Genomic DNA, 26357 nt, shown 5'->3' on the forward strand with positions numbered 1-26357 from the left:
AATGGCAGAATACCTATGATCACGGGCGTCTCTGGCTGGGGGAACGAAGGGGACGCGTCCCCCCAATATTTTGAAATACAAAATTATCAATATTTTATTCTAATTTAATTTATTTACTAACGACAGAATAACATATAAATATTGATAATTTATTTGGAATATAATACTCAGGCTGTAAAACGATTGTAAAAGAGTTCTTGATATACCTCAGGGGGTCCGTGAAGGTAAGCAGAAAGGTAAATTATAATCGAAAATAATAAACAGGTAGGGCTGGGTAGTACCATTTAAATCACTTTCTTGAATGTCCCCCCAAATTTTACATGCCAGAGACGCCAGTGCCTATGATGATTATTATCAGGTTATTTTTGCTCTTAATTTAGTATGAATTTAAATTAAATTCATACTAAATATTCTAGCAAGAAGAGAAACGAGCGAAGTAATGAAGTAAGAATATATATATATATATATATATATATATATATATATTTTACAATGTTTTGTTAGATTATTTTTTCAGTTTGTTGCTTTGTTAGATTCAAGTGTTGCATTTTAAATTTCACGCGCTCTATGCTAAGTAGACTTGTGAAATTGAGTACGGATACAAACTCAAAGACAATACAATATTTTCATGTAATTTTCGCTTTACCGTTTGATTTAGCTATAAAATTAACGAAGTTAATAGAAATATGTTTTAAACCTCACTTCAACTTAAGTGGATTTTAGAGTGGTTCAGTGCTAATTGGAGATCGTGATATGGCGCCGTTATTATTATTATTATTATTATTATTATTATTATTATTATTATTATTATTATTATTATTATTATTATTATTATTATATTGCACGTAAATCACACTTAAAAAGCGTGTAAAATATAAATTCCTTATTAATTTTGTAGCGGCTAATAATGTATCTAGAAATTAAGTGACATTACAGTTAACATTATTCCTATACTTTAAATGTTTAGAGCTTTCTTGTGGTTAAATAGTTAGCTTCTCCGCCTTCGAGGCAAAGAACCGGTTTCGATTTCGTGTGAGAAGATTTTTCTTTCAGGTTTCTTCATATACATTGTAGGATAAGTATATAAACTGTGGTAGGAAAGTAATCTATATTCGCAGACATTACATTCTAGAATCTTACTAAAGTAATAGGATGTATATATTTAATACAGTAAAACCTCGCTAATCCGGACTAATTGGGGTGATAAGTTGACTGGATTAACTGTAATCACCTAAAATAATGATAGAAAGTGGACTAAAATTTTGTTTATAGTATCAAAACACGTTTGTTATGATGCATATACTGTATTGTTCTAAGTACATGTACTGTAGTGTACTGCACTAGCCAACAATGAGCAAGGGGAGCGCGGTAATTCAGTGGTAGAGCTTTCACCTCTAGTATTTGGTGGAGTCCCTGATTCGATTTTTGATCGTGCCATGTAAACATTGTGGTGGACAAACACCGTGTCGCTGGGTTTTGTCTGGGTTCTGCCGTTTTTTCCCACTTCATTTCACCATTTCGTCATTACCACCCTTACCGTCTTTCTTAGCCTCGGTGACTAATTGTGGGACGTAGGAATCAGTGTAATAAACGAATAACGAAGAGTAAAGCCTTGGACGGTACCTATGTCAATGTGAGTGTAATAGATAAATATATAACGAATAACAACGCCTTTGGCGTAGTCCCTCTCAAAATGTGTGAAATAAATAAATATCGAAAAGCAATACCTTTGGCGTTACTCTTGTTAGTTCCCGGACTAGCTACCATGTCCTTTCTTGGCTAAATTTGGGCTGAAATGTCATCGGAACTGTCACCAATCAACTTAGCGATCCCGAAAACTATGAATTCGACATTAATATAAGTCATTTTTGACATGTTATTTTTCACTTCCCCCAACTTTCCATGTCGATAGGGGCTAAGGTTGGATTTGATTGGCATGTGGAGTGTTACGATTCATTTCAGCGGCTATCTATGAATTTTATACTAATATCTGGAGTCCCAGATATTTATCATCTTTTATGCACACATTTTGACCTCCCTCCCGTGCCAAAATTCAAAAGGGGCTTCATAGGCGATTAGATCTAATGAAGTTTTATCTTTGTAGAAAAATTGGTGGCTCTAGGTCACTCCTTTCTATGATGACAGATGTACAGATACAGACACACACAATTTTATTATTATTAAATAAAGAAGAACGAAAAAGACCAATTAAATTTGGATTAAGGTAATCTTGACAAAAGTTGTGAATTGAAATTATCAGTAGTTTCATTAATATTAATTCACACTATGCGGATTAATTCATACTATGCGGATTAATTGACACTATGCGAATTAATTCGCACTATGGAACATAAAAGCGGAAAAAATGAAATATCTCAGTTTTACGTCCCACAGTTATGTCGGTTAGGCTAAAGGAGACGGTGATTATGAGAAATGAATGAAATGATGGAATGAAGCAAGTAGGAGGAAACGGAAGAACCCCGAGGAAACCCACGCACACGGTGTTTGTCCACCACAAAGTTCACTTGGCGAGGCTGGGATCGAACCCGGACCCCAAGCACCAGAGGTGAACGCTCTACCACTGAGCCACCGCGGTTCTCCCATAAAAGCGGATCATAGATCATAGTGTTAATAGGGTTACGAAGTAGTAAAGTCTACATGACTTATATTCTGTGAGTGGTGGTTTGATAAATAATAACATCCGAATCAAATGTTTTTATTATCATACATTAATGAAAGGAGGGACCAATCAGATTTTTTACTCACCAGATCCTCTAGTGTGAACTTAGTGATACACAAAGAATGAAAGAGTGAATGACGAGACCGGGACTCAGACCTGGGATCTTCGGCGTGCCATGTCGATACGTTAACCACTACGCTACCCAGTCCGCTTCCCAGAATAGCCATACACTCTCTCACTTAGGAAGTCCGTGCTCTCCCACTTCGATCTTCTGGACGGCCCTACCGGGGGAGAGCAGTGGCCACGGCCCTTCTCCCAAATGGCGACTCACACGTGCTGTTGGGTCTGGGAAAAGATACCGAGTATCTCAACGTGTACGTGGTACCTCAACACGTTAAAGAAAGGTAGTCCCGTATTGCTTGGACGATCCTACCAGGAGGGGAGTGTCGTATTCCTGCCTGCTAGGGGGACTAAATGGAAGTGGCAACGGCTCTGATCCCACGGAAGGGAGGAAACTCTGTGGGATATGGGCCAGCACCAAACTCAAATGGTGACCTAACACGTACCATTGGATCCGGGATGAGATGCGAAGCATCTCGACGTGTGTGTGGTACCTCTACACACGGCGGTTGCCAGTTGAACGACAGAGGTAGGCATGGCCGGGACTCAAGCCCCCTCGGGCATAGCCTGGGGTTCCCGGATTGGGTTGGACTCTGCCGGGCTGTGGTCATACCGTGGGATTCGATAACATATGGGAGCTAATACCAGGAACCTGGGTAACGGCGAACATGTGCGGGAGGTGAGCTTGCCTTATAACGCTCGGGCACCATGTCTGCAGAGTATGGTAGGACCTGACTTGCTAGCAGGACCGCCTCTACCAGTAGGTTAACTGGTAGGCCCTCAGGACTTCGGTCTGGCTGCGCAGTGGGCGTATCCCACTCCCTCAGAGAATGGAGGTTACACGCTAAGGCGTCAAGGTTAGGGCACAAATCTTGACAGTGCACATCGTGCACGAGGACTCAGTTCCAGGCACGAAAAACCGCGGGCGGGGTGCCTTGTTTGGCGGAACCCGTCCATCAAATATACCGAACGGTCGCGGGCATGTTCTCCATGCATGCAATTAAGCGTGGACTAGTAGACCACTAGCATCAACGTCTCCACTTCGACCATATAGCTTGTAAAGTCAGAAACAATATTAAGTATAGGTTGGAGGTATAAGAAGTGATAGCTCCAACCTATGCTTAATGTTGTTTCTGACTGTATCACAACTTAGCTGATGTGTTTGGACAATCCAGTGTTCATATATTGGAAATACCTTTCACGGTTGTATTATCATTATATATTAATGAAAGGAAAAAATAACTTTTTATTTATTTATCTATTTATTATCAAATCCTCTGTAAGCGTGAACCTCAGTGATACGCAAAGAGTGAAAAACGGATGACTGAATGGATGTTTTTATTGTTTATTTTCAACTTTTTCTGTGAATACTATTACGAATATTCATGTGTGAAATAAATGCATGTGTTCCTCTGCAGAGATGGTAAAATAAAAGACGAGAAAGGTAGAAATAGAGATGACCGCTCAAGGAGGGGTAGAGAAGACGACAGAGGCCGTGGCAGGGGAAGAGGAAGAAATAACCTGATTCAGGTATGATACAGCTTTACACTTTACTATGACTATGAAGATTTTTCTTACGATGCAGTAGAATTTACATGTGTACTCACCGTGTCATTGTTATTTATAAATTACTGTATTTATTATCTTTAGATTATATATATATATATATAAGGTAACCAAGAAAGTTCGGTCGCTTTTTCACCCATTACCTTTGAACATCGATATGCCACCTAAGACATACCTGGAAGATCAAAAATAGTCGCCATCAGCATCGACAACCTTCTGCCAACGTTCTGGAAGGCCTTTGATTACATCGCGGTAGAACTTGGTGGGCCGTGAAGCGAAAAAGGTATCAAGTGCTTTTTCCATCTCTACTAGAGATCTGAAATGGCGTCCTCTAAGGTGATTGTCCAAGGAATAAAACAGGTGATAATCGGACGGTGAAATATCCGGGGAGTATGGCGGATGCAATAATGTTTCCCATTCAAGGCAAAGAATGGTGTCTCGTGTCATCCTAGCCACGTGGAGCTTAGCGTTGCTCTGTAACATGAGGACCTCATTGCGATTCAGAAGTGCTGGTTCCAGAGTTTTTTTTTTTTTTTTTTTTTTAACACGGCTCAACTGCTGACAATACACAGTTGTATTGATGCTCTTACCAGCTGGTAGCAGTTCCCGATGCACGATGCCGCAAGCAGTCCACCAAACACACAGGAGGAATTTCTTCGGAAGCAGTGCTGATTTCGGCTGTTTTGAAACCGGTTCATGAGATGCTAATCAATGATGACGGCGTCGAGGAGCTTGTACGGGACCAACTTCTCATCACATGTCAGCACCCTGTCCAGAAATGGCTCCTTCCTCAGACGAGGCACCAAAGAAACACAGGTGTCTGTTCGCGTTGCCTTCTGGCCCGGAGTCAAATCATATAGGACCCATCGACCCAACTTGTAGTGCTTCCCAAGTTGATGGAGGTGCTGCTGAATAGTTTCTCCACTCATTCTGAATTGTAGTTCCAGTTCCTCACATGTCTGACCACTGTTCGCCTCAATTGCTGCCTGAAGATCTTAATTTTGTACATGTGTTGGTCTTCCGGCACGTGGTGCGTCTTCGAGTACTTCGTCACCGTCCTTAAACTTGTTCAAGTACCGCTGCACTGTCCGCGTAGTTACGACACGACTCACCAAAGGCCTGGCATATCTTCCGCCCCGCTGTAGTGGCATTTGACCCCAGCTTGAACTCGTAAAGCATACACGCCCTTATAACGCTCTGTGGAGGTCCCATGTTCACTCTGTCCTATGCAAGTTCATTGTGTAACTGAAGTGTCATAACCAGGTAGTATGTTGGTATACCTACACCAACAACTGACCTTCGCCTTATCTTCATTCACATTCAACTCACGATGTGAGGGCCAGTTGAACACAGACCTCCATAAAAAGCGACATAACTTTCTTGGTTACCTTTATATAATTTTTACTTACGTAAATGGTAGAGTATAGATGTATAAATTATTTGTATAACCCATCGTATTGGTTTGTCTTTTATCTTTATAATTGTTTATTTAAAGTTCTGAATATTCGTCAGCACTGAACGTTTTTAAATTTACGTGTACTTATCCCTCCACAATTCTGTATATTACCTTTTTATCCGAAGCCGGGATTAAATGAATAAATTCTGATAATATTAAAATACCATCATGGCATTCGTTAAGTCTGGTAAAAAATATAAATTCCTTCTTTGCACTTACTTTTTAATTAATTAGTCATTTACTATTTATTTATTTATTTATTTATTTATAATAGTCCTCTACAGAGTCAAACTCCATTTATAGAGGAACATACGTATACTATAATTACATATGAAATGCATATATCTATATCTATATATTGAAAGAAAGAATAAGAAAATTATACATGTAAAGAAGGTAAAATACAAGTTAAATAATAAAAGAAAATTAAAATATTAAAAATGCAAATATTTTTAAAATATGAAAAATGAAAAATAGTCTCCTGTATAGGTTCAAAATTCATAGAGGTAACACTTCATACTTAATTGTTATTCCATACATAATGTCTTTTCAAAATATTATTTTTGAGAATACGCAGATATATAGAGATAGGATAACAGAAGTCAAGATCCATATCTGATGAAACCAACTGATTGAAATTTTTACAAGTTCTAACTATGAATGACTCCTGGTGGATTGTAATATGAGATCTCGTTATAATACTCAATTCTTACGCAATGATCGTTTTAGTATGTTGAAATTAATATATTGGAGTAAATTATAATTATCTGTCACTGAGACTACTGTTTTGTACAAATATATTTGTTGAATAAGGAAACGTCTACGGTAAAGAGGGTGCATATCCAATTTAAGTAGAAGAAAATAGAAAGAGATCTTATTTTTAGTTGCTGATATATGATACAGTTTGAAATAAAGATGTTTCAAAAATTTAAAGTGGACTCGTTCTGTGTTTTGTTATGTATTATGTAATGTTACCTGCTGCAACTTAATGTGATTCTCGAAATATGTTTTTCTGAATTCATGGTCATAGGCACCGACTTCGGGAAGGGGGGGAAGGAGGCAGGACACTTTTGGCCCTCCAATATATAAAAGTAGGGGCCTCGCTCCCCCCAATATAATCCAGTCGGAGGAAAAATTAACAAAGAGCATGTCTGTCTTAAAATTCAATATTAGGAACAGCTTTCTTATTCGATAGAAAACGCTATTTTCGAAACTGTGTTTAATAGAGCACTTAAGCTTCAACCAACACTCTAGCAGCATTGATATGACAAGTGAAGATGAATGTGGTGCGCAAACTTGCAATGAAATTCCCAAATTTTCAACTTGAATTTGTTTTGAATCTGTTTAGGCAAATTTGACTTAGGTCGTGAATTTCGCAGCGGACCGAAACCTAGGGGGGGGGGGGAAAGGTTTCAAGCAGTTGATGAAAAACGGCTGAATATGATGCTATACTTATTCATTGCTGCCCCCCCCCCCCCAATATTTCTTCAAGTCGGCGCCTATGTTCATGGTTCACCTAGATTTGTTCTATCAAGCCTTGGTAGAGCTAGATTGCGGCAGTGGCTATGCCACGCGTTGTTTATGTGTTATGATTTCGAGTTTAATTAAATACTTAATTCTATTGATATAAAAAATTCAAATAATTGTCTTTAGTATAGATAAAGTCTAGCACACTTTTGTTGAGAACAATCTGGAAATCCTATTCAGATGATTAATTTCCTGGTATCCGCAAACAATCCTGCTATCATCGATTGCCATACAATAATTGAGGAATGTAGACTTCACAGCGATTTTACCTGTTGTTCAACTTAATCCTTTCCAAAGAAAACGTTAATATCAACAATCACTTTTTCTAACTATTTCTGATCACCTACACGTCTTAGCTCAAAATTTGGAGATAACTATTATACATAAATAAAGCCATCTTAGACGCAACTAGTGTGTGAAAACCACATTTACACAATCTTTGCGTCTAAGACTTAATCTCCAAGTTTTCAGGTACTGTGTGTGTACAGAGTGCTAAAATGCACCAAGGAACTGGCGGGGTGATAGTAGACATGAAGTTAATAATAATAATAATAATAATAATAATAATAATAATAATAATAATAATAATAATAATAATAATAATAATAATAATAATATAAAATAAATGTGTATTGGACATGGATCGAAAGCGGCACTATTTTTCCCCGTGTAAGGCGTTGTAAAAGCGGGGAAGGCGCTGGTGTAATGTCGAGTATCTCTTGAACGCGGAAAGATATGGCTGTCGGGTCAAAGAATTACGCAGAAAGTCGCATCCGACAATTGGAATGACGTACAGATGAGAGTGGAGCGCTCGTTGCTCAACGGGAATCCCCACAGATTGGAAATACATGATGTGAATTCTCCATCTCTCTGTAGGGATTCCTTGCCGGGCGACCGCTCCGCTTTTATCTGTACGTCATTCTGTTTGTCGGATGCGACTTTCTGTGTAATTCTTTGACTCGACAGCAGTGTCTTTGCGCGTTCGTACAGTGTTCGTCATTAGGCGTGTGCCTTCGCCTGCTTTCTCACGGGAAGACTGTGCCACTTTCCACTTGCTCATTAGACTTTTTTGCTTAATTTCATGTCTACTATCGTCTTTAGTTTGTCTGTATATGATCTTTCCACACTATAAGTGGTCAATAGTTAAAAAGATAACTGTTGACACGAATGTCTCCTTTCAAAATTACTACACAAAATTACTTATAAATCTTAGTGAAATATACGTTTTTCATTTAATTTCTGGCAGTCGATAGCAGCAGAATTGGTTGCTGAAATTATCCCAGAAATGAAGCATCCGATTACGATTCCTTGGGCTCATAAAAAGGATTAGTGGTTGTTAATGGAGTAATGTTCATTGTTACGAAACTATAATTCAGATGTGTTTATTTGTTAATTAATGTTGCTTACTTGCTATAGACAATGGGTAGTGTATTCGGAGAAGGCATCGCGGATGGAATGAAACGCAGAAGCTATGGGAGCTACGGAGGAGGAGGGGACAGCAAAGACGACAATAAGTTTATACCCAAACCAAAGTTAAAGGTATGATACTTTCTTTAATTTTACTATACTAATTATATATGCCTGTTTATAAGCAATATCAAAATTTTAACATTTTATTGACGGTAGGTTATTTATTTTATCCTTTTATTGTAGGGTACAAGAGATTTTGTAGCTTTTGTCACTACGTAGTACATAATAAAATTTGTTCTGATATAGTCTCATTTGCTTAAGGTTCTAAATCCTGAAAATCCCCGCACTTGCAAGCTTTTGAGTCTGTCTTTGCAGCCTTTTTCACGGGTGTGTAAAACGAGTGAGAGTAGTGAAAATGTGTAGGGAATATAAAGGAATGGACTATCCAGGTAGAGGAGTAAAGCACCTCTTGTTATGATTTGCTACTGACATTTGTCAAGTGGCAGCTGTCCGAAATTCCACAGCGAGCCACACCACCCCTGACGAATGATACTGGTAGTTGATAGGACAAAGTATACTTTCACTGCTTTTCCCAGATGAGGCCATTCATTGATATATATATATATATATATATATACAGAGTGGCCCAAAAGCAGGTATACAATCCCGTACTGATGAACTCATTATTTTTATATCATTTCTTATTGTTATCCATCAGGCAGACTTAGTTTCTTTATTATTTGTTGTTAATGTCTTTTTACTTATATCTTAAGCTCGGAACAGCCGAAGCAAATAAACCTATAAGCTAGAATGTTATACTTGACCAATGCAGAGGTGTAAACCTACTTTTGAGCCACCCTGTATATATGTATATATATTTTTTTTTTAAGTCTGTTTTTATCCTCTGTGAACAAGGCTCTAGAAGAAAGTAGAAAGCTTGGAAGAGCAGAATTTTTTTACGATCCAGAATTTGAAGTAAATGGAAGTGATAACGACGATGATATTATTATTATTATTATTATTATTATTATTATTATTATTATTATTACTTTATTATGATTCCAACTCTGAAGCTCCATTGTTTTTTTTCATAAGTATATTATGTACTAAAGGTCATTTGGCGTAAGTCTCAGAGTTTTTGCTCTTCTCTCACAGAAATTCAAGTGGAAACATTAGAAAAATTCCGTTTTGGCCATATTAGGTGCCTTATAAAATAATTATTCTACGATCTCCTATTTCGTCCAGATGGACATTCTGTGGAGACAACTATGAAATTTTGGGGACGTAAAAATGATAATTCGACTGATGACTACTTACGACTTTTTCTGGCACTGTTTGAGGCATTTGAAATTGGTTTGATAATAAGTTTTTAGCACTATATTAAAGGCAACTTAATAACTTTTTCACTGGTGTTTGCCTTATATCTGTATTACTTTTCATTTCTGGTGTATTTCTCGTCTTCCTGATTTTCTAATGATTTGCTACACGCCATATTGGAAATATGGCCGCTGTGGGTATACGGAATGGAATCCAATATTTCTAATCGTACCATTGTGTTTACTGATTATGTACCAATATATGTGCAGATTGTCACGCAGTCAATTTTGGTAAATCGTGCGATTTTCGGTGGAATTACCCTAAACTAAATAACTGCACTCATACTTTTGACATGATACTTGTACTTGCTTAACTGCTCACAAGCGGTTGATCCATGGAGGAATCGTTAACAATGCAGGTACAGTTTTAGAAACTTCTTAAAAACCTTGGGGGAGGTATGAAAAATTGACCTATTAACCTTCTTCTCCCACTACATGGTAGTAAAACAAACATTTTCTCCGAAATTCGGTGTTGCCAAGAAATTCAAAATAGCTGACAATTTTCCACCAGAGGTGTGAGTGCGTATTCCTCTCTGTCACTTGAGAAAGGTTTTGGCAAAAAAGAAAAAAAAAGTAGCGTGGAAACTCCGAATGGTTTGTGTTGTTTTGTTATTTGACACTTTGAGTGGAAAAATCTTCCTTCTTCCTTTGGAGAGGAACAAAATTCGAACTGGACGGCAGCTCTGGGCAAAAATAGGGGTGAGCAAAAGCTGATCTTCTCAGTCATATGAATATGGAATGGAATGTCTCAAATGTTTTGGCGAAGAAAAAAGTAGTCTGGAAACTCCGAGTGCTTGATGTTGCTGTTATTTGACACTTTCAACCTGCTTTCAACAGAATATTTCTTTTTCCATTGAGACGGAATGATCTATATATGCAGGCAAATTGGTCAGTGTTTGTTTATTTCCCCCTTCTCTATATAGAAAGAAAGAACCCAATGTGTAAGCCATTAATCACAGTGTAATGGGGACCAAAGCTATGGCAACGTCGTTGAACATAAGTTAAGTTACAATGTCACTAGTAAGAGGATATGATTGTTCGGACAGTTCCGATTACCACCCACTAAGGCTTTTAAGATCCTGCCAGTTCTCTATAATCTCTTTATTGATATATTTGAGTTTTCTCTATTCGATGTTAATTTTAGTCAATGTTGAGAAGCGGAGAAACACAAATAAGTAGTTAAAAGTAAACTCAGCAACTAATTATATCAGCAGAGAGAGTAATTTTTGAAATTTCAGTAGCATCTTCTGAATGCAGTACTTTTTTTATTATTTATATATAAAACCATGTTTACCTTTCCTTTACAGGAGACATTAGCAACTTTTTAGCTATTGTGAGTGGTGCTTTGACCTTTGCGGCAAGTTGGGCTATCTTATAACTAGCTTCCTGCACTTTCTCCGTAACATGTACTTTAGCAGTCATGAACATCTGTTTTCTTTCAACAATTTGCGAAAGTACTGAACAGAAAATAAAAGACAGCAGAGAATGAAATAATGTACAAGTTAATGAAACATAGTAGCTAGTATAAAATAATTACGATGAAAATTTACAACTGGTGAAAGTTAGCATCACATCTTTCACTTGCTGGGATACATCATGGTGCCGCGGAACACCAGTTACGGAATACTATTTTAGACACGTGAATTTATTCGAGTATCGCTATTAACAGGTGGTTACAATAAGAAATAGGGGACAGACAGTCGCCTTTGATACTCATGATCTCTAATTCATTTCCTATTAAGAACCGTATCTTTATTAATGGGAATCGTATATATAGTGTTCTTTTTTTCTTCTAAAATATAAGCTGATTTAATCTAACCTAATCTTTGCACTTGTAAACAATATGTACAAGGACGCATAACCAGTTGCAAGACGGCTGCTATACAGCGCTAGAAGTAAGCGATTCTACGAAGCACGGGGTATCCGCATCCGATAATTAGGGTTATGCTAATGTACTGAAGATTACACGTGACGAATCTCCATGTATAAACTGCTCGCGCCAGGTGGATTTTGTGGTCGACAAACACCGTGTTCGTGGGTTTTCTCGGAGTTCTCTCCGTTTCCTCCCCCTTCATTCATTCCACCATTATTCATTTCTCATTACCGTCTTCTTTACCTAGCCGGCATAAACGTGGGACGTAAAACTTGAAGATTCTATTTCATTTTTTCCATATATAAATTCCTGGGTTGTAATTGTGTTTAGCCTTGATTCTGACATATGTAGTTCTCTTCTAAATCTACAAATTCCACATTCCGAATTATATGGAGTGGGTCTGTTCCAAGTGTAAGAGTATGCGTACATCCGCATACCCCCACTCCCCCGAAAAAACACTAATATATATACAGGGTGCGGCAGAACCAACTAAGCAGTTTTAAGGAGCAATAAAAAGCATATCTGGATATATAGAGAAAAAATGTTTTTATTTTCTAAATTAATACAATATACCATTTTACATTCATTTAGTTTTGAAAATAATGTCCACAAGATTTCGGCCGTTAGCATCAATACATTGTTGTAGACGATCCCTGAAGTTTCGAGCAGCTCTTGCACTCATATCGCGGAGTATGGCATTCAACTTCGTCAATAATCCGCTGTTTTAACTCTGGTAGGGTGTGAGGGCGGTTTTTGAAAACCTTTTCCTTCAGATATCCCCAAAGAAAGTAGTCACAAATGCATAAATCTGGTGACCGCGCAGGCCACTCGACATTACCCCTCAAAGATCGTTGTGTAGCGATCACAGATCTGTTGTTTTCATAATAAGCGCGAACGGCAAAACCACGATGTGCACCGGTCCAGACCATATTATCTACTGAAATGGGGTCAACGACTGAACAAAGGCAGAGTACGTGCAACTGCCTACCCCCACCACAGCTCTCGCGGTAATCGATAGAAACTGCTTAGTCGGTTCTGCCGCATCCTTTATATGCGCGATATTGAAGTTTATTAACCCATTAAACTCACCCAATATCAGTATATGAAGATGGTTTAGTGGTTGTTTGTCTAAGCAAATTGTATTCCAATAAAAGCATAATATAAATGTCATACATTTCTTGCTAAATCATGGCGGCTAATCGAAAGGAACTCTTTTAAATCTTATTTTTTATTTTTATTTTATTCGAACCAAATATCTTGTTCTTAGTATAGGAAAAAGGAAAGTTAAATGAAGGTTAATATACAAGAACAAATAGATTTATTAACAGACAATGAAAAGTTGAACGATATCTGTTCCATCACAATGGTTAGTTACTTACAATTTAATAGTTTGCCATTTACAACATTTACATTATAAGAACATTAATGAAAAGCAAATACTAGAATTCCTTCGTGGTTAAATTGTTAACATATGCACCTTTGGCTGGAAACTCGTGTACTTGAGATTATAACGATACGTGTATTTTTCAACTTGTATTTCAACATCTTTTGGCAGAATGTGCTTTCAACTAATGCATAAGCTATTAAAGAAAAGGAAGAAGAAATATATAGAGAAAAAGGATATATAAAAATGTAATTGCTTAGCTGTTAATATACGTTGCTGTTTTTGTATTAATATAGAGAGATTCGTTGTCATAGCAACAAAATATCAATACAATATAATTCCGGAACCATCTTGTGTAAACTACATGCACAACTTTTAAGGTATAAATATTTAATTTCTTACGCGATATAATAAAATTTAATATATTGATGCAGTGTACGAAATGATTTTTGATGAATTAGTAGCCTAGTAATTGCTATATAAATTTATATGAACTGTGGGATTTCGTCTTATAAATTTTTGGTGGTCCTCGCCGCAGGATCATCGTTATAAGGTCCTACATAAAACTTTTGATTCTCGTCTCATGTAACCTTGTTGCTAAACGGGACGCTAAATTCCATATCAACCAACCAATAAAAAATGAATAGTGCAGAACGACAAAGATAAGATGGAATAATAATAGAATTGATCGTTCAGCACAAAGTTGCAATGAGAAAAAGTGTACGGTCACTTACCTTCTGGTGCGAAGTTTCTGGTACATTCCCACACCACGTGAGTTTGTGGTAGACAGCATCAATCCGTGGGTTTCGTCGGGTTTCTCCCGTTTCCTCCCACATTATACGTAAATTCACTTCTTTTTTTTTTTTTTTTTTTTAAATAATCATTCACTTTCATTAATCATGTTTCCATTGAGCTAATGTTTTTAACGGTGGGACTTTCAAATTTTATTTTAATTTTTTATTTTTTGCAACGAAGAAGTTAATTGTACAAAGAAGGAGTGTATTTTTCTTTCTCATATATATATTTACCATCTGTAATACCTACAGTTTCCTACCTCATTTTTCCTAATTGGTCTAAAGAAGATACCAGAAAATGTTACCGAAATCATAAGCACCTAAACATTGATATAGAACATTACTTAGATGAATACGGAACTTTTATTTTTATATAATCCTGGATTCGTAGGAACTCAAAGCAAAGTAATGCTGCTATATCAGGTAGATCAAAGCTTCTTAACACTAAAAGCATGACATCTGAGAAGTTCAGGTACTGCATTGAGTGTCGTCATTTGAAGCATTTTACATAAGATAAATATTCCTGAGTTGACAAAGGGAGTTTGGATAAGGAATGGGATCATTTAGTGTTAAACTTTATTAACAAAAATGACATAAGCGACCACCAACTTCTGAGCTCTTTCTTTTTTTATGCCAGTCTAAAAAGAAATCTTGTAGTTTCATTGTTCAATCTATCGCTGCAAAAAATTTCTGACAATTAATTTTAACATTACGAAAATTGTTTTGTTAGGTTGTTGATAAAACAGTTAGGAGAGGTTAGGGATTTAGATTTCTGGTCTTTCGGTATCTAAGGCCATTTAACCCGTTACGTTTGAGGGATGACATCCCTCGGCGAGTACACTATCCGGGGAAAGGGAAAAAAAGGAAGCGGCGTAAGATCTGTAAGTTAGGTACCACCCCAGCATTTGCCTGGTGTGAATGAGGAAAATCTCATTCAGGGTGCCTCAGGGTGGCTGACCTGAAAAAGCATTTTACACTTTTTTTTTTTCGACCAAGTGCCCCTTAACGCAAGAATTTATACATTTTTAAATATGCTGGTTTGTGTTATACCAATACTTGGTGCAGAATATCTTCATATTAGTGTAAATAGTATATTATGAGTTCACTTACTGTTCACAACTGCTATCAACTCCAATAAAACAAACAGTACTGTGCACGGAAAGACATTTCGATGTGTAGTCTCATCGGCAAGATGTATACTGTTATAATGATGAGTAACATGATATCATGATGTAATCACGCTCGAAACAATATTAACTTTTCGATTTTACGATATTCACTATGCTATTACAAGTGCCAAGTAAACAAATTACTACATATTTGGATCACATGGAGATAAGTGGATGTTTTCAAAAAAACATGTCCCTGCATTCCATTTCAAACTAGATAGATCAGTTTATGATGTTTAATTATGTATTCATTTCGTACTATAACATACTATTAAAAGATCATGCCAACCGTATGAATTTTTCTTGGCAATGTTTACCTGGAAAAATCTTTAGACAGATTGAATTGCATCAAGAAGTGCAATTAATTAATATATTCTGCCATGTTAATTCGCTTGTTTACACATCGTTTGGTATTAGCATAAACGTAGCCTTAACATTTAGAGAAACTCGATGGAATCAGGCGAAATATACGACATTTTCCCTTACCAAGATGCGTCCAGATCGGCTTTATATGTACACCGTATTTCTAAAACAATTACCTGATTTTGGACGGTAATAATTACGGAACATGAGACATGCCGGCAGAAAAGTGAGTGTTGTTTGAATAGGCGTGGCCTAGAGTTTCAGAAAATCGCCGTTAGATGTCAGTCAATGCGTCTTTTCAGTTTGCAGTCAGTCAGAAGTAAGATGGAGTCCGCTCAACAGAAGGCGTTTTCTGTGCTACAGTTTGCAAAGACTGAATCAGTGATTTTGGTCCAGCGTGCTTTTCGTCAGCGTTTTGGCATTGATCCGCCTGCACCCAAAAACATTCGTCGTTGGTATCGCTAATCTGAAGAGACAGGATGCTTGTGCAGAGGTAGAATCCAGGTCGGCATCACACTTCCGATGAAATGGCGGAAACGGTGGAAATCATGGTACTGCTGCCGGTGGACACATAGAGCATTTGTAATAGCATAGCTAAAACTTGAAGATTTTGTGAGTATTTTGCAATTTATCCCATTTTTGTAGTATGTTTCTATCAATACATATGGACTTTTAAAATCAGGTCATTCTTTTTGAAACGCCCTGTATTTTGTATTAACTGTTGTTGTTGTTTTTCAGTATGACCAAAAGATAGATAAAGAAGAGGAAGAAATGAAGTTGCGAGAGCTTCTGAGAGATGATTTTATAGACGATCCACATTTAAGTTCTACGTCACAACTGGTTCCCATTCAGTTACCAATGATGGATACAGGTAAGAGTTTTCTGTTGTTTATTGCATAGAACACACCATATATATAAATTGCATGATTGAGTGTAGTTGTGTTGTCAAACAATTTTACATGTATAACTTTACAACATAAAAATATGGTATCTGTGGAAAAGTCCCGTGTTGGAAGAAAGTGGTATTTGGTTTGGTATTTTTCTTCTTTCTTTCTGTGTTCCCCTGAATTCTTGATATTCCAATTTGAGCATTTCCTTTTTCTGCGTACTCTCGGGTTCTTTTCCTGGTATTTCATTTCCATTAACCAACATTTTATAACTCTGAACGGAAATCGAACAAATCTACCTAAGCGTAACTAACATAGGCGATTAGTAGTAACGTGCTGAATCGTAGAGCACAAAGGTATGGGATTTGAGTTTTCGTTCTGTCATAGAAACATGATTTTCATGGGTTTTCGACAGACATTTTCATTTCTCCATATTTTCCCATAGTCAAATATTTATCAATTTACTTGTACTTTATGTTATTTTATAACATTACAAATATCGTTCACTAATGAAGCTTTGAGTTAATTTCGATATCTTTGCTGCGTTCATGTTCACACCGCAGTCACTGTCGAATAGTTACATCTTCTAATATAACATGTAATCTACTTCTGATTACTCAGATAAAGATTTAGCAGTGATTACTTACACATGACGTAATTCCAAAATGGCTGTAAGTATTGTACACACTGAAATGTGATTTTTTAAGTTGTGGAATGGTAATATTAATGCTATTATTATATGTGATAAATGAAGAAAATAGCCAGTTGTAGGCCACACAAATTCCCCTATAGTTGCTAATTCAAAGAGTGAAAAGGGGAGTGGTGGTTCCCTGGTTTGGTTCCAGCTCGCGCCAAGTGGACTTCATGGTGGACGAGCACGGTGTGCGTGGATTTCCTCGAGTTCTCCCGTTTCCTCCCACTTTATTTCTTCCAGTATTGTATCCATTTCTCATCATCAACGTCTCCTGTAGCCTAGCCGGGATAAGCGTGGGACGTAAAACAGAAAAAATTCATGTCATATTTAGAGTGGGAAAAATGCACACCTGTGCAGGGAATCGAACTCGAGTCTCTGGCTTACCATGTTTCTGTTAGTCGCTAAGCTACCCAATCCGCTTCCTAAACATCCATATACTCCATTATTCTTGAAGTCGGTGCTTAGCCTCTCAGACTGCATGAACTGTATTGCAGTTCTCGTTGTGCTTAGATAAGCCAGTGTCTTTATTACGGAACACTTCTAACCTTTGATTTATGAATTATACGAGGGACGTTCCAATTAATCCGAGACTTATTTTTAACAAGATTAAAATCGAATCCTAATGTGGAGGTAGTGCATGTACTAAGAACTGGCAACTATGGTAGCGGACAACGGTGTGAACATGTACACGGAACAGCGTGTGATTAGGAGTTTTTGTGAAGAAAGCCATAAAACCATTTGAAATTTACAGAAGGCTTCAGTCACAATACGGTGATAAGACACTCAACAGCAGTAAGACGTATGCATGGTGCAATTATTTCATAGGTAGCTGTACCTCTGTCACTGACGATCCCAGTCGTGATGGATCAAAGCCTACAGAAGTCATTCCTGGGAACATTGAGCGCATTGAAGTGCATGTCATTGACAGTCGTTGCATAGCCTGTCGGGAAATTGAATAGGCGTGTAATATATCTTTAGGATCAGTAAACACAATAATACATGACCATTTGCTGTTCAGAAAAGTGAATGCACGCTGGATTCCAAAACCACTTTCCTCTTTTGACCGGCTCAGAAGAGTTGAAGTCTGCACTAAATTGAATAAAGTGAAAATAATAATCCAATAAGTTTCCTAGATGGCTATTAATATTTCCGTTCTCTGTTTTGGAGTTGGACCATCTGGTATGATAGGTGAGTATTGTTACATACCCACATGTACTGATTCTGTTACTTACATGTACTATATTGAGTTATAAATTATTTTGGTCTCTGTGTATATGTGTTACAATGTCCAGAAACATGTTTATGTGTTTATGTAAGCATGAATCTTGAAAACATTTTACACTTTATGAAGTAGTGGTGGTGGAAATGTATTGAATTTTTTATAGTAAGACATTGCCTGAGCATGCTGTGTATTAGGTGCTATGGTTTTGCATAGTAGTTGATATGGAAATTCGTAATAAACAGTAAGAAATATTGTCCTATTATTTATTGTAGTTTATTATTTGTCTCAGTATCTGAAGATTCCTAACGTGATTACCGTGGTCTCCGGCAGAGGCGGATCCAGGACGGACTTCTGAAGGGGCGGTGGGTTGTAATACTGCTACTTAAAGCTACTTTTAAGAGCTCCAAATTCTGGGATGGGTTTTATTTATATATAAAATATGAAAGTTTCCTCTTTAGGGGGGGGGGGAGGGAGGGATACGATTGACCCTCCCTGGATCCGCCTCTGGTCTCCGGTTTAGTTTCCGTTTTTTGATCGATGTTGACCAAAAATCATAGCAGTATGGACCTGCATGAAGTGAAATAAGGAGTTGTGGATCAGTAAAGCTAGAGAGAATGGATTTGAGTGTCTGACTGTTCACAATCTGGCCTGTCAGTTTTTTTTTTTTGGGGGGGGGGAAGCCACAGCTTAGTATTATTACTATTATTATTTGTGAAGGAAAAATTCAGCTAGAAGAGAAATGGTTACATGGTTTGAGGGTATCATACTCACATCCTATGGTTTGATTTTTTTTTTTTTTTTTTTCATCAATAGATTATTCATAACGTTTTTCAATGCATATTGTACTTTGTGAATAGTAGCACACATTTCTTGCTTGTATTTGTAGATTGAATGTAGTATTAGTAAGTGAATTGGCACTTCTTATTTGCATGATTAGTTCAATGGGAACATTGTGATCTTCACGGCTAAAAAGGTGAGGTTGTTACGGAATTTGAAAGTGTTAATCAAGACCCTACTATTATATCATGTGTGAAAGGATATGAAAATATTTCCTATGTTCGAAATATTTCAGCGAAATCATTGTTTTAAGTCCTTTGTCTTTAATATATGTCTTACTTAAATTAAGAATGTTATAACCTTAAATTTCATTTATTCTTCTCAGTTCCTTTTAATTCCTGGTTTATCCTTGAAATTTGAAGCCTTGGTCATGGATGATAAAAGTAAAATAAAGAAATAGAAAATTAAACTCATGAAAATAACGAGGGGGCCGCAGTGGCCGCGGTGGCTCAGTGATAGAGGTTCACCTGTAGTGCGTGGGGTCCTTGGTTCGATCTCAGCTCGTGCCAAGTGGACTGGTAGACAAACCCGTATGCATGGATTTCCTCTGGGCTCTCCCGTTTCCGCCCACTTTCTTCATTCCATTATTTCATTAATTTCTCGTTATCACCGTCTTCTTTAGCCTGCACCGCATAACCGTGGGACGTAAAACTTAAAGATTTCATTTCATAAAAATAACGGACTCAGTGAGAAGGACCAGAGCAAGGCGTTTGTAACGTTAATCAGGCTCCGCCTTTTGAGTGATAATATAATTCACTACGCAATCTTATTACTATTATTTTGTTTCGTAAATGACTATTGCCAACGTATGACGTTGTTTATTGCTATGTTAGCTTAATGACAATAAAATTTATTATGTTAGTTGGGTTGAGTTGATTTTGAGTTTAACGTCTCTTTGAGCAGCGAGGCTATATGAGACGGAACCTTCTGATTAATGTGGAATCCGAACCACATGTTAATGTTAGTCAGGAATTATATTATAATATCACCGTGAGGTGCCCCTGGACTAAATGTTACCTTGATGCGAGAGAGTAGCTTAAATCATATAGCCCTAATCTCAGTAATACATTAAGTACTAAACGAATACTCGATGTATGGAGCATACAGAGGGGGACAAACTGAAGTAAGCAATATTCAAATTACTACAAAATTCGTATTATTATATTTGTAAATATTTGAGACAGATGCGTTTAGTTTTACCTATGCGATTTGCGACGGGACTTCTCCTATGTAATTAATGTAGCTCTCAGCCCTCTACGGTTCCCCTAAATTTAATCTCTGATGTAAGTGTACAAGGGCACCCATCAGGGGGGCAAGGTGGGGCGCTCGCCCCCCTAGAGAAAATTGCACTTCAGAATATCGAAAATCCAATAGAATTTTTACATTAGTTACAGCAAAATTTGAAACTATTTTTGAAACGTCGCTTATACTTGCCCCCCTTGGAAACCACAACATGGGCGCCGTTGTAAGTGTACTTAGTATACTTTTTCATGAGAATCTCCCATTTGCTATTTAATCAGTGTTTGTCTGTGTGAAATGAAATAAAATGAAATGTTTTACGTTCGACGATTATGCGGGCTAGGTTAAAGGAGACGGTGATGATGAGAAATGAATAAAATTATGGAATGAAGAAAGTGAGAGGAAACGGAAACGGGAGAACCCCGAGAAAACCCATGCACACGGTGTTTGTCCACCACGAAGTTCACTTGGCGCGAGCTGGGGTTGAACCAAGGACCCCATGCATCAGAGGTGAACGCTCTACCACTGAGCCACCGCGGCTCCCATCTGTGTGAAATCTTGGCCATTGTAAGAGAATAAGCAAATTTTCATTTCACAGTGAGTAAAATCGTCACTCGACGAACTAAACTTCTCCTGCCTCACAGGAAGGGTGTTATTGTACCGCTTTTTCTCATTGTGAACGTTCCAACCTATTTTCTTTTTTATCCCTTGTGTCTTCTGTGACCAACACTCCAAAAGGGAGAACCTAGAGGCAAAAGGATTATTTAGAAATTAAAACTAACAGTAAGTTAGATAATTCTTGAACCTGCCCCGTACCAATGGAAATTAATCAGTTGTATTTTCTTTATTTTATTTTATTGTACTTTTTTTAACACGTAGAAGTTACGAAATTCATAATAAATTCACGAAGTGAAATATTATTATTATTATTATTATTATTATTATTATTATTAATAATAATAATAATAATAATAATAATAATAATAATAATAATAATAATAATATCATTATCTCTCCCCGTCTGTTTTTGAAAGATACGGAAAACTTAATTATCACTAAGATTGTCTTCTATAAGCGCTATGAATCCTCTTTGATTCCACGCTTTGAAGTTGAAAAATGTAATTTTTGTCTTTAAAAAAAAATAGTTTCATATTTGAGTTTTCATATTCATTTCGATTACCATTCGATTTCGATCCATGGTTGGGGCAAATTGGTTCAGATTCGTATCTTCTCTTCATCATATAATTTAGGCGATTAAAAAGTAGTATATAAGTGTATAAATAGTGGGCAGTGTGTAATATGTAACTGGCACGTCTGTATGTTAAATAATAGAATTTTACTCATCTAAATGTAATTTAAGTATGACAACAGTTTGTTGTTAAAATAATTACGTATTAAAAAAAATCGAAGGCACAATAGATGAATAACATTCTTTTATTTAAGATAGTGTATTATATCGGTTGGGAATTATTTTAGACAGTAGTAGACAAGTACTGTGTGTAAATGTTCAAGAAGGTGTATATGTAATGAATTAACTAGTACATAATTAACTAATAAATCATTATTGTGGTTCCGGGAATGAAACATTGCGACTGAGCCTAGAATCGAATTCGGGTCTCCGGCTTACCGTGACGTGAGTTAATCACTACGTTATGTAGTCTGTTCTCAGACTAACTACACATTCCTTTCCTTTGAGGTCAATGATCAACCGTTCGCACTAATGGACTGTGCGGCAATTCCTATCGTGATTGAGTAACCAAGTGTCTTATATTAATGAAAGCCTATTACGGTTAAATTGGATATATGTTTTTTCCTCCATTCTTGAGTATATATAGGGTGTTTCAAATTAGCTAAACTCCCTCTTAAAAAAAATGTTGCGTGAGTACCGCAAGATCCTGAAACATGTATTTTTGGATAGCACACATATTAGTTCCTAAGTGAAGTCTTGACCCGACTACGGTAGGTCTCATAGTATTGGAGCTATGGACCTTTAAAATTCATTTTTCGTGTTTTCGGCAGCCTATAACTCCGAAATGACGGATTTCTGTACCCAGGTTAGTCTATACATTTTGTCTTATCTTGGAGTCAGGAATAATCTCCCAAACGTTATCGGTGTTGTTTTGAAACACACTATATGTTCAATTCAGCCATAATGATATTTATAAATATACAGACATTAGGTTGTCGAATGTATTGCTGGAGTCGTGGTGCAGTCCAAAACTGTTGAGCCATCGACCGTAAGCTTGAATGTGTGGGTGGACTGAGTAGGTTAGTTATTAACACATCGACACGGTAAACCGAAACCAGCCAATCGAATTTTATCATTCTTTGGATTAGAATGAATTTGCACCTGTGAGGAACATGTTGTAAGAGCAAATCGGATTTTCATACACTTACTAATATACACTAGTGGAAACGCATTAAAGAACATCCAGTAGGAATTCACGCAACCGATCCAATGCTAATATTCCAGTCAAAGGTATGGTTGATACTGCTACTGTTTACAGCAGACATCTGTAGAACATCCGAACATTGATACACGTAAAAAAAAAAAAAAGGGGGGGGGGGAAAGGAAGAAAAGAAAATGTAGTACCAACCTTAAGAACACATATAACCACCCCAAGCGATTTTACAAGCTGCTGTTCATGCAGGTAGGCAGTTTGTGTGGAGTATAATACTCGATGATGGTTCCATTTAGTATGGAGCGATTACGTAGAGTTCGTGTGCTCTTATTCACTCTGATTGCACTGGCTTTCGGCATCCTAAGGCGGCCCGAATGATCCTTTTAACCAGTTGATTCCGGTTTTTCATGAGAGCACCTGGATACACACGTCTGCTATGGAAACTATTTTGTTCCCATCGTGTGCACCAGCACGTCACCTTAGCCCGACTCTGCGAAAGGACAACATGTCATCTTCCAGCTGCACAGTACGGCTATAGTCGATACATTGGCTAGGGTCGTCCTGATATTGTAGATATATAAAGTTGTCCACGGCTTCGCAAACACGACTATACTTGTGTTGTCCGACGAACCTTAAAGCCATGCGGTCTGAATGTCAGCCTCCTAGCCATGTGGTCTGAATAGAAAGCGCCGACTACAGGAGTGAGAGGGTATTTGGCTGTTCTGAAAAACGGACTGGGTGGCGTAGTGGTTAACGTATAGGCACGGTATGCCATAGATCCCGGATTCCGTTTTCGGTACAGTCATTCACTTTCTCATCCTTTGTATGTTATTGAATTCGCAACTGCAGAGAATCTGGTGTGTAAAACTAACTTTAAATCGGTTGTTTCCTCCTTTTATTAATTTATCAGTATGCTTTCTATAAACAATACGATCAGCTTATTCTCTACAGTGGCTGGTGTGCTGGGTCATAGAAACTAAGAACGCCATGTCCTATAGAGAGAGCATTTCTTTTGAATCGAACCATATATATGAATTGTTCTTTCATGTGTTTCCACCTGTATATAGGTTAAATAATTATAATAATCAGTTAAGTTATCTGAACGAAAAATATCGGTTTATTGAATAGCGGGGATTCCAATGTACTGCACAATTTTGTTCAAAAAATCTTGGCATGCCACCTTGCTTTATTCTGGCAACCATACGTAGGAAATTTTAAAACTTCCTTTCTAAATAAAGATCTCAAATGACCAAAGGAAATTTACATTTGTTTTGAGTTAATTACAATTGTAAGAAAGAGTAGAGAGCTTTCAAAGAGAGGTGGGTGGCTAGGTTTTTTTGAAAAAGATTGTACATGGTTTTGTTGTTGTTGGTAAATAACGTTAATTTTGTAGTTCTTATATACTTTGCTATATGTTGCTATATGGCTTAATTGGGCTTCATATTTTGTAATGCTGATGTGATGCCTCAGTTTTTAGGGGTATTGTCGATCTATGGGCTAATGAGAAATAAATTGCACAAATGAGTCACAAAAACGTGGTGTTGAATTGTTCGTATGTATGTTGATTAATAAAAATAAGATCGTGTTTGGATCATGACAGTGTGGTTTTCTCATGTTTGTATTTCGAAGATATTAAAAAAAAGTAACGTATACTAACTGTCGTAGTGCAATAGATCATGAAATTATTTTTGCAACTTACTCAGTAGCGATGACTTTCTTTTCTGAAGTAAACAGGAAAGAAAGTGCGATGGCTGTACAAAATGATAGAAAACTCATTTGTGAAAATGCAGCTGTTTTGTTTTGTATTTGTTGAAATTGTTAAAGCACCTAATTTTGTTGCACTGGTTTTGGGCTTGGAAGGTGTGTATTGATTTTTTTTTTTTTTTATTAAGGAACAGTGTTGGAGTAGCGAGTACAGTCATTTTCAGAGTAATTGCTAGTTTTTTTTTTTTTTTTTAATTTATAGATAAAAATTTAAATCCAATCGTAGTAAAAAGTTTTCTTCGTTGTCGCTCTTGCAAGTGTTTATTGTTATCTTTCTAAATCGCATACCTTTGCTTAAAGATCAACGCATAAGATGCTTTAAAGAAATAAGCTACTTTTGAACATGACTGTACCAATAATATGTATATATTTTAAACACAAGTACTATTTGTAAAATAAATACAACATATATAACTTATTGCATGCTTAAAGCTTGCAAACAGGTTGGTGCAGCTGTATCGAGTGTCATATTTCTATTCGAATACAGTATTTCTATGTTGCTGGAAAGGATACTGTGTGTTCAGGTTATTAGTGTTACTTTGTTTTATGTATATAAATGACTTTGTGTATAATATATCAATTGCACGAAATTATGTGACTTCCTGCAATATGCAAGGAGTTAAAATTTCATTGTGCTAGACAGTTAAAATGCAAAGGGTCGTGCTCATTGACTCTATGTAAATGTGCACATGCCTGCAATAATGCATTTACAGAAATGTTGTAAGGTAATAAATTGTTAGAATATTATTAACAGTTATAATTTGGAAAGCTGTTCGAATTAACAGTTATAATTTGGAAAGCTGTTCGAATTTGTTATTACTTAAATGTAAAATAGAAGGGATACATCATGTTGTAGGTGTGTGTTTAGTCAAAATCTGTCAAAATCCAATTGTCCTATATACATGTGGCTTCATATGGTTGCTGTGGTAATTTAGGTGTACTGTAACAGTTCGTTCTACGTTTTTCGACTAGAAAGGGTCAAATTGGAGTAACTAAATTGTCTTCTTTTTACTTTTTTCCATATTAAAAAATGTTGAATATTAAAATCGTAGCGCTAAATTATTTCATGACATGCACAGAGCATGTTCAAAACTAGTAAGCGACTTTTTTTTATATATATATATTTTTTTAAATACTTATACCGTCACGTTTGTATCTTATTACTTAGGCTTGAAGTTAAATTCAGAAAGAAAGAAAGAAAGATAAAATAAACACCCTGAAGGATACACCTTTAATATAATTTTATTTATATTAAAAAGAAAAGGACAAGTTTTTTTCAAAGAAAGCTAGCAGCTATCTTGTTTAAAGCATAGTCAGCTATAGTGAATGTATAAAGGCCCGATTAAAATTCGAAGGGTCCAGGGAAGTGATTTTTTTCCCCGTGTTTTATTATGTTACACTTCTTACGTGGTTACCCCAAAACTTCTGGAATTCAAATGGGTACAATACTCCATAAACAGCCTAGACTTAGTCCCTTCAGATTCTTATTTGTTTTTCTCCCTCGCGCATTTTCTACACGGATGATGTTTCGAAATAGTTGACGATACGAAAAATGGAATGCTCTACATTGTGGCCTCATAATCGCCCTAAGGAT

At 36.7% G+C, this 26357-nt stretch overlaps 1 protein-coding gene across 3 annotated transcripts in view; it reads left to right on the top strand.

Annotated features, from left to right (window-relative positions):
• The window catches only part of Polr3D (RNA polymerase III subunit C53), a 73810-nt gene that overhangs the window by 11854 nt on the left and 35599 nt on the right, over positions 1-26357 (top strand). For all 3 annotated transcript variants that reach the window (XM_081760386.1, XM_081760388.1, XM_081760387.1), the window contains exons 3-5: positions 4219-4330; positions 8766-8888; positions 16457-16589. In XM_081760386.1, the coding sequence (XP_081616512.1) occupies positions 4219-4330; positions 8766-8888; positions 16457-16589 (368 nt within the window). The remainder of the gene's footprint in view (positions 1-4218; positions 4331-8765; positions 8889-16456; positions 16590-26357) is intronic.

Source organism: Thermobia domestica, chromosome 5 (assembly GCF_964235325.1).
Source record: "Thermobia domestica chromosome 5, izTheDome1.hap1.1, whole genome shotgun sequence".
Classification (NCBI taxonomy): domain Eukaryota; kingdom Metazoa; phylum Arthropoda; class Insecta; order Zygentoma; family Lepismatidae; genus Thermobia; species Thermobia domestica.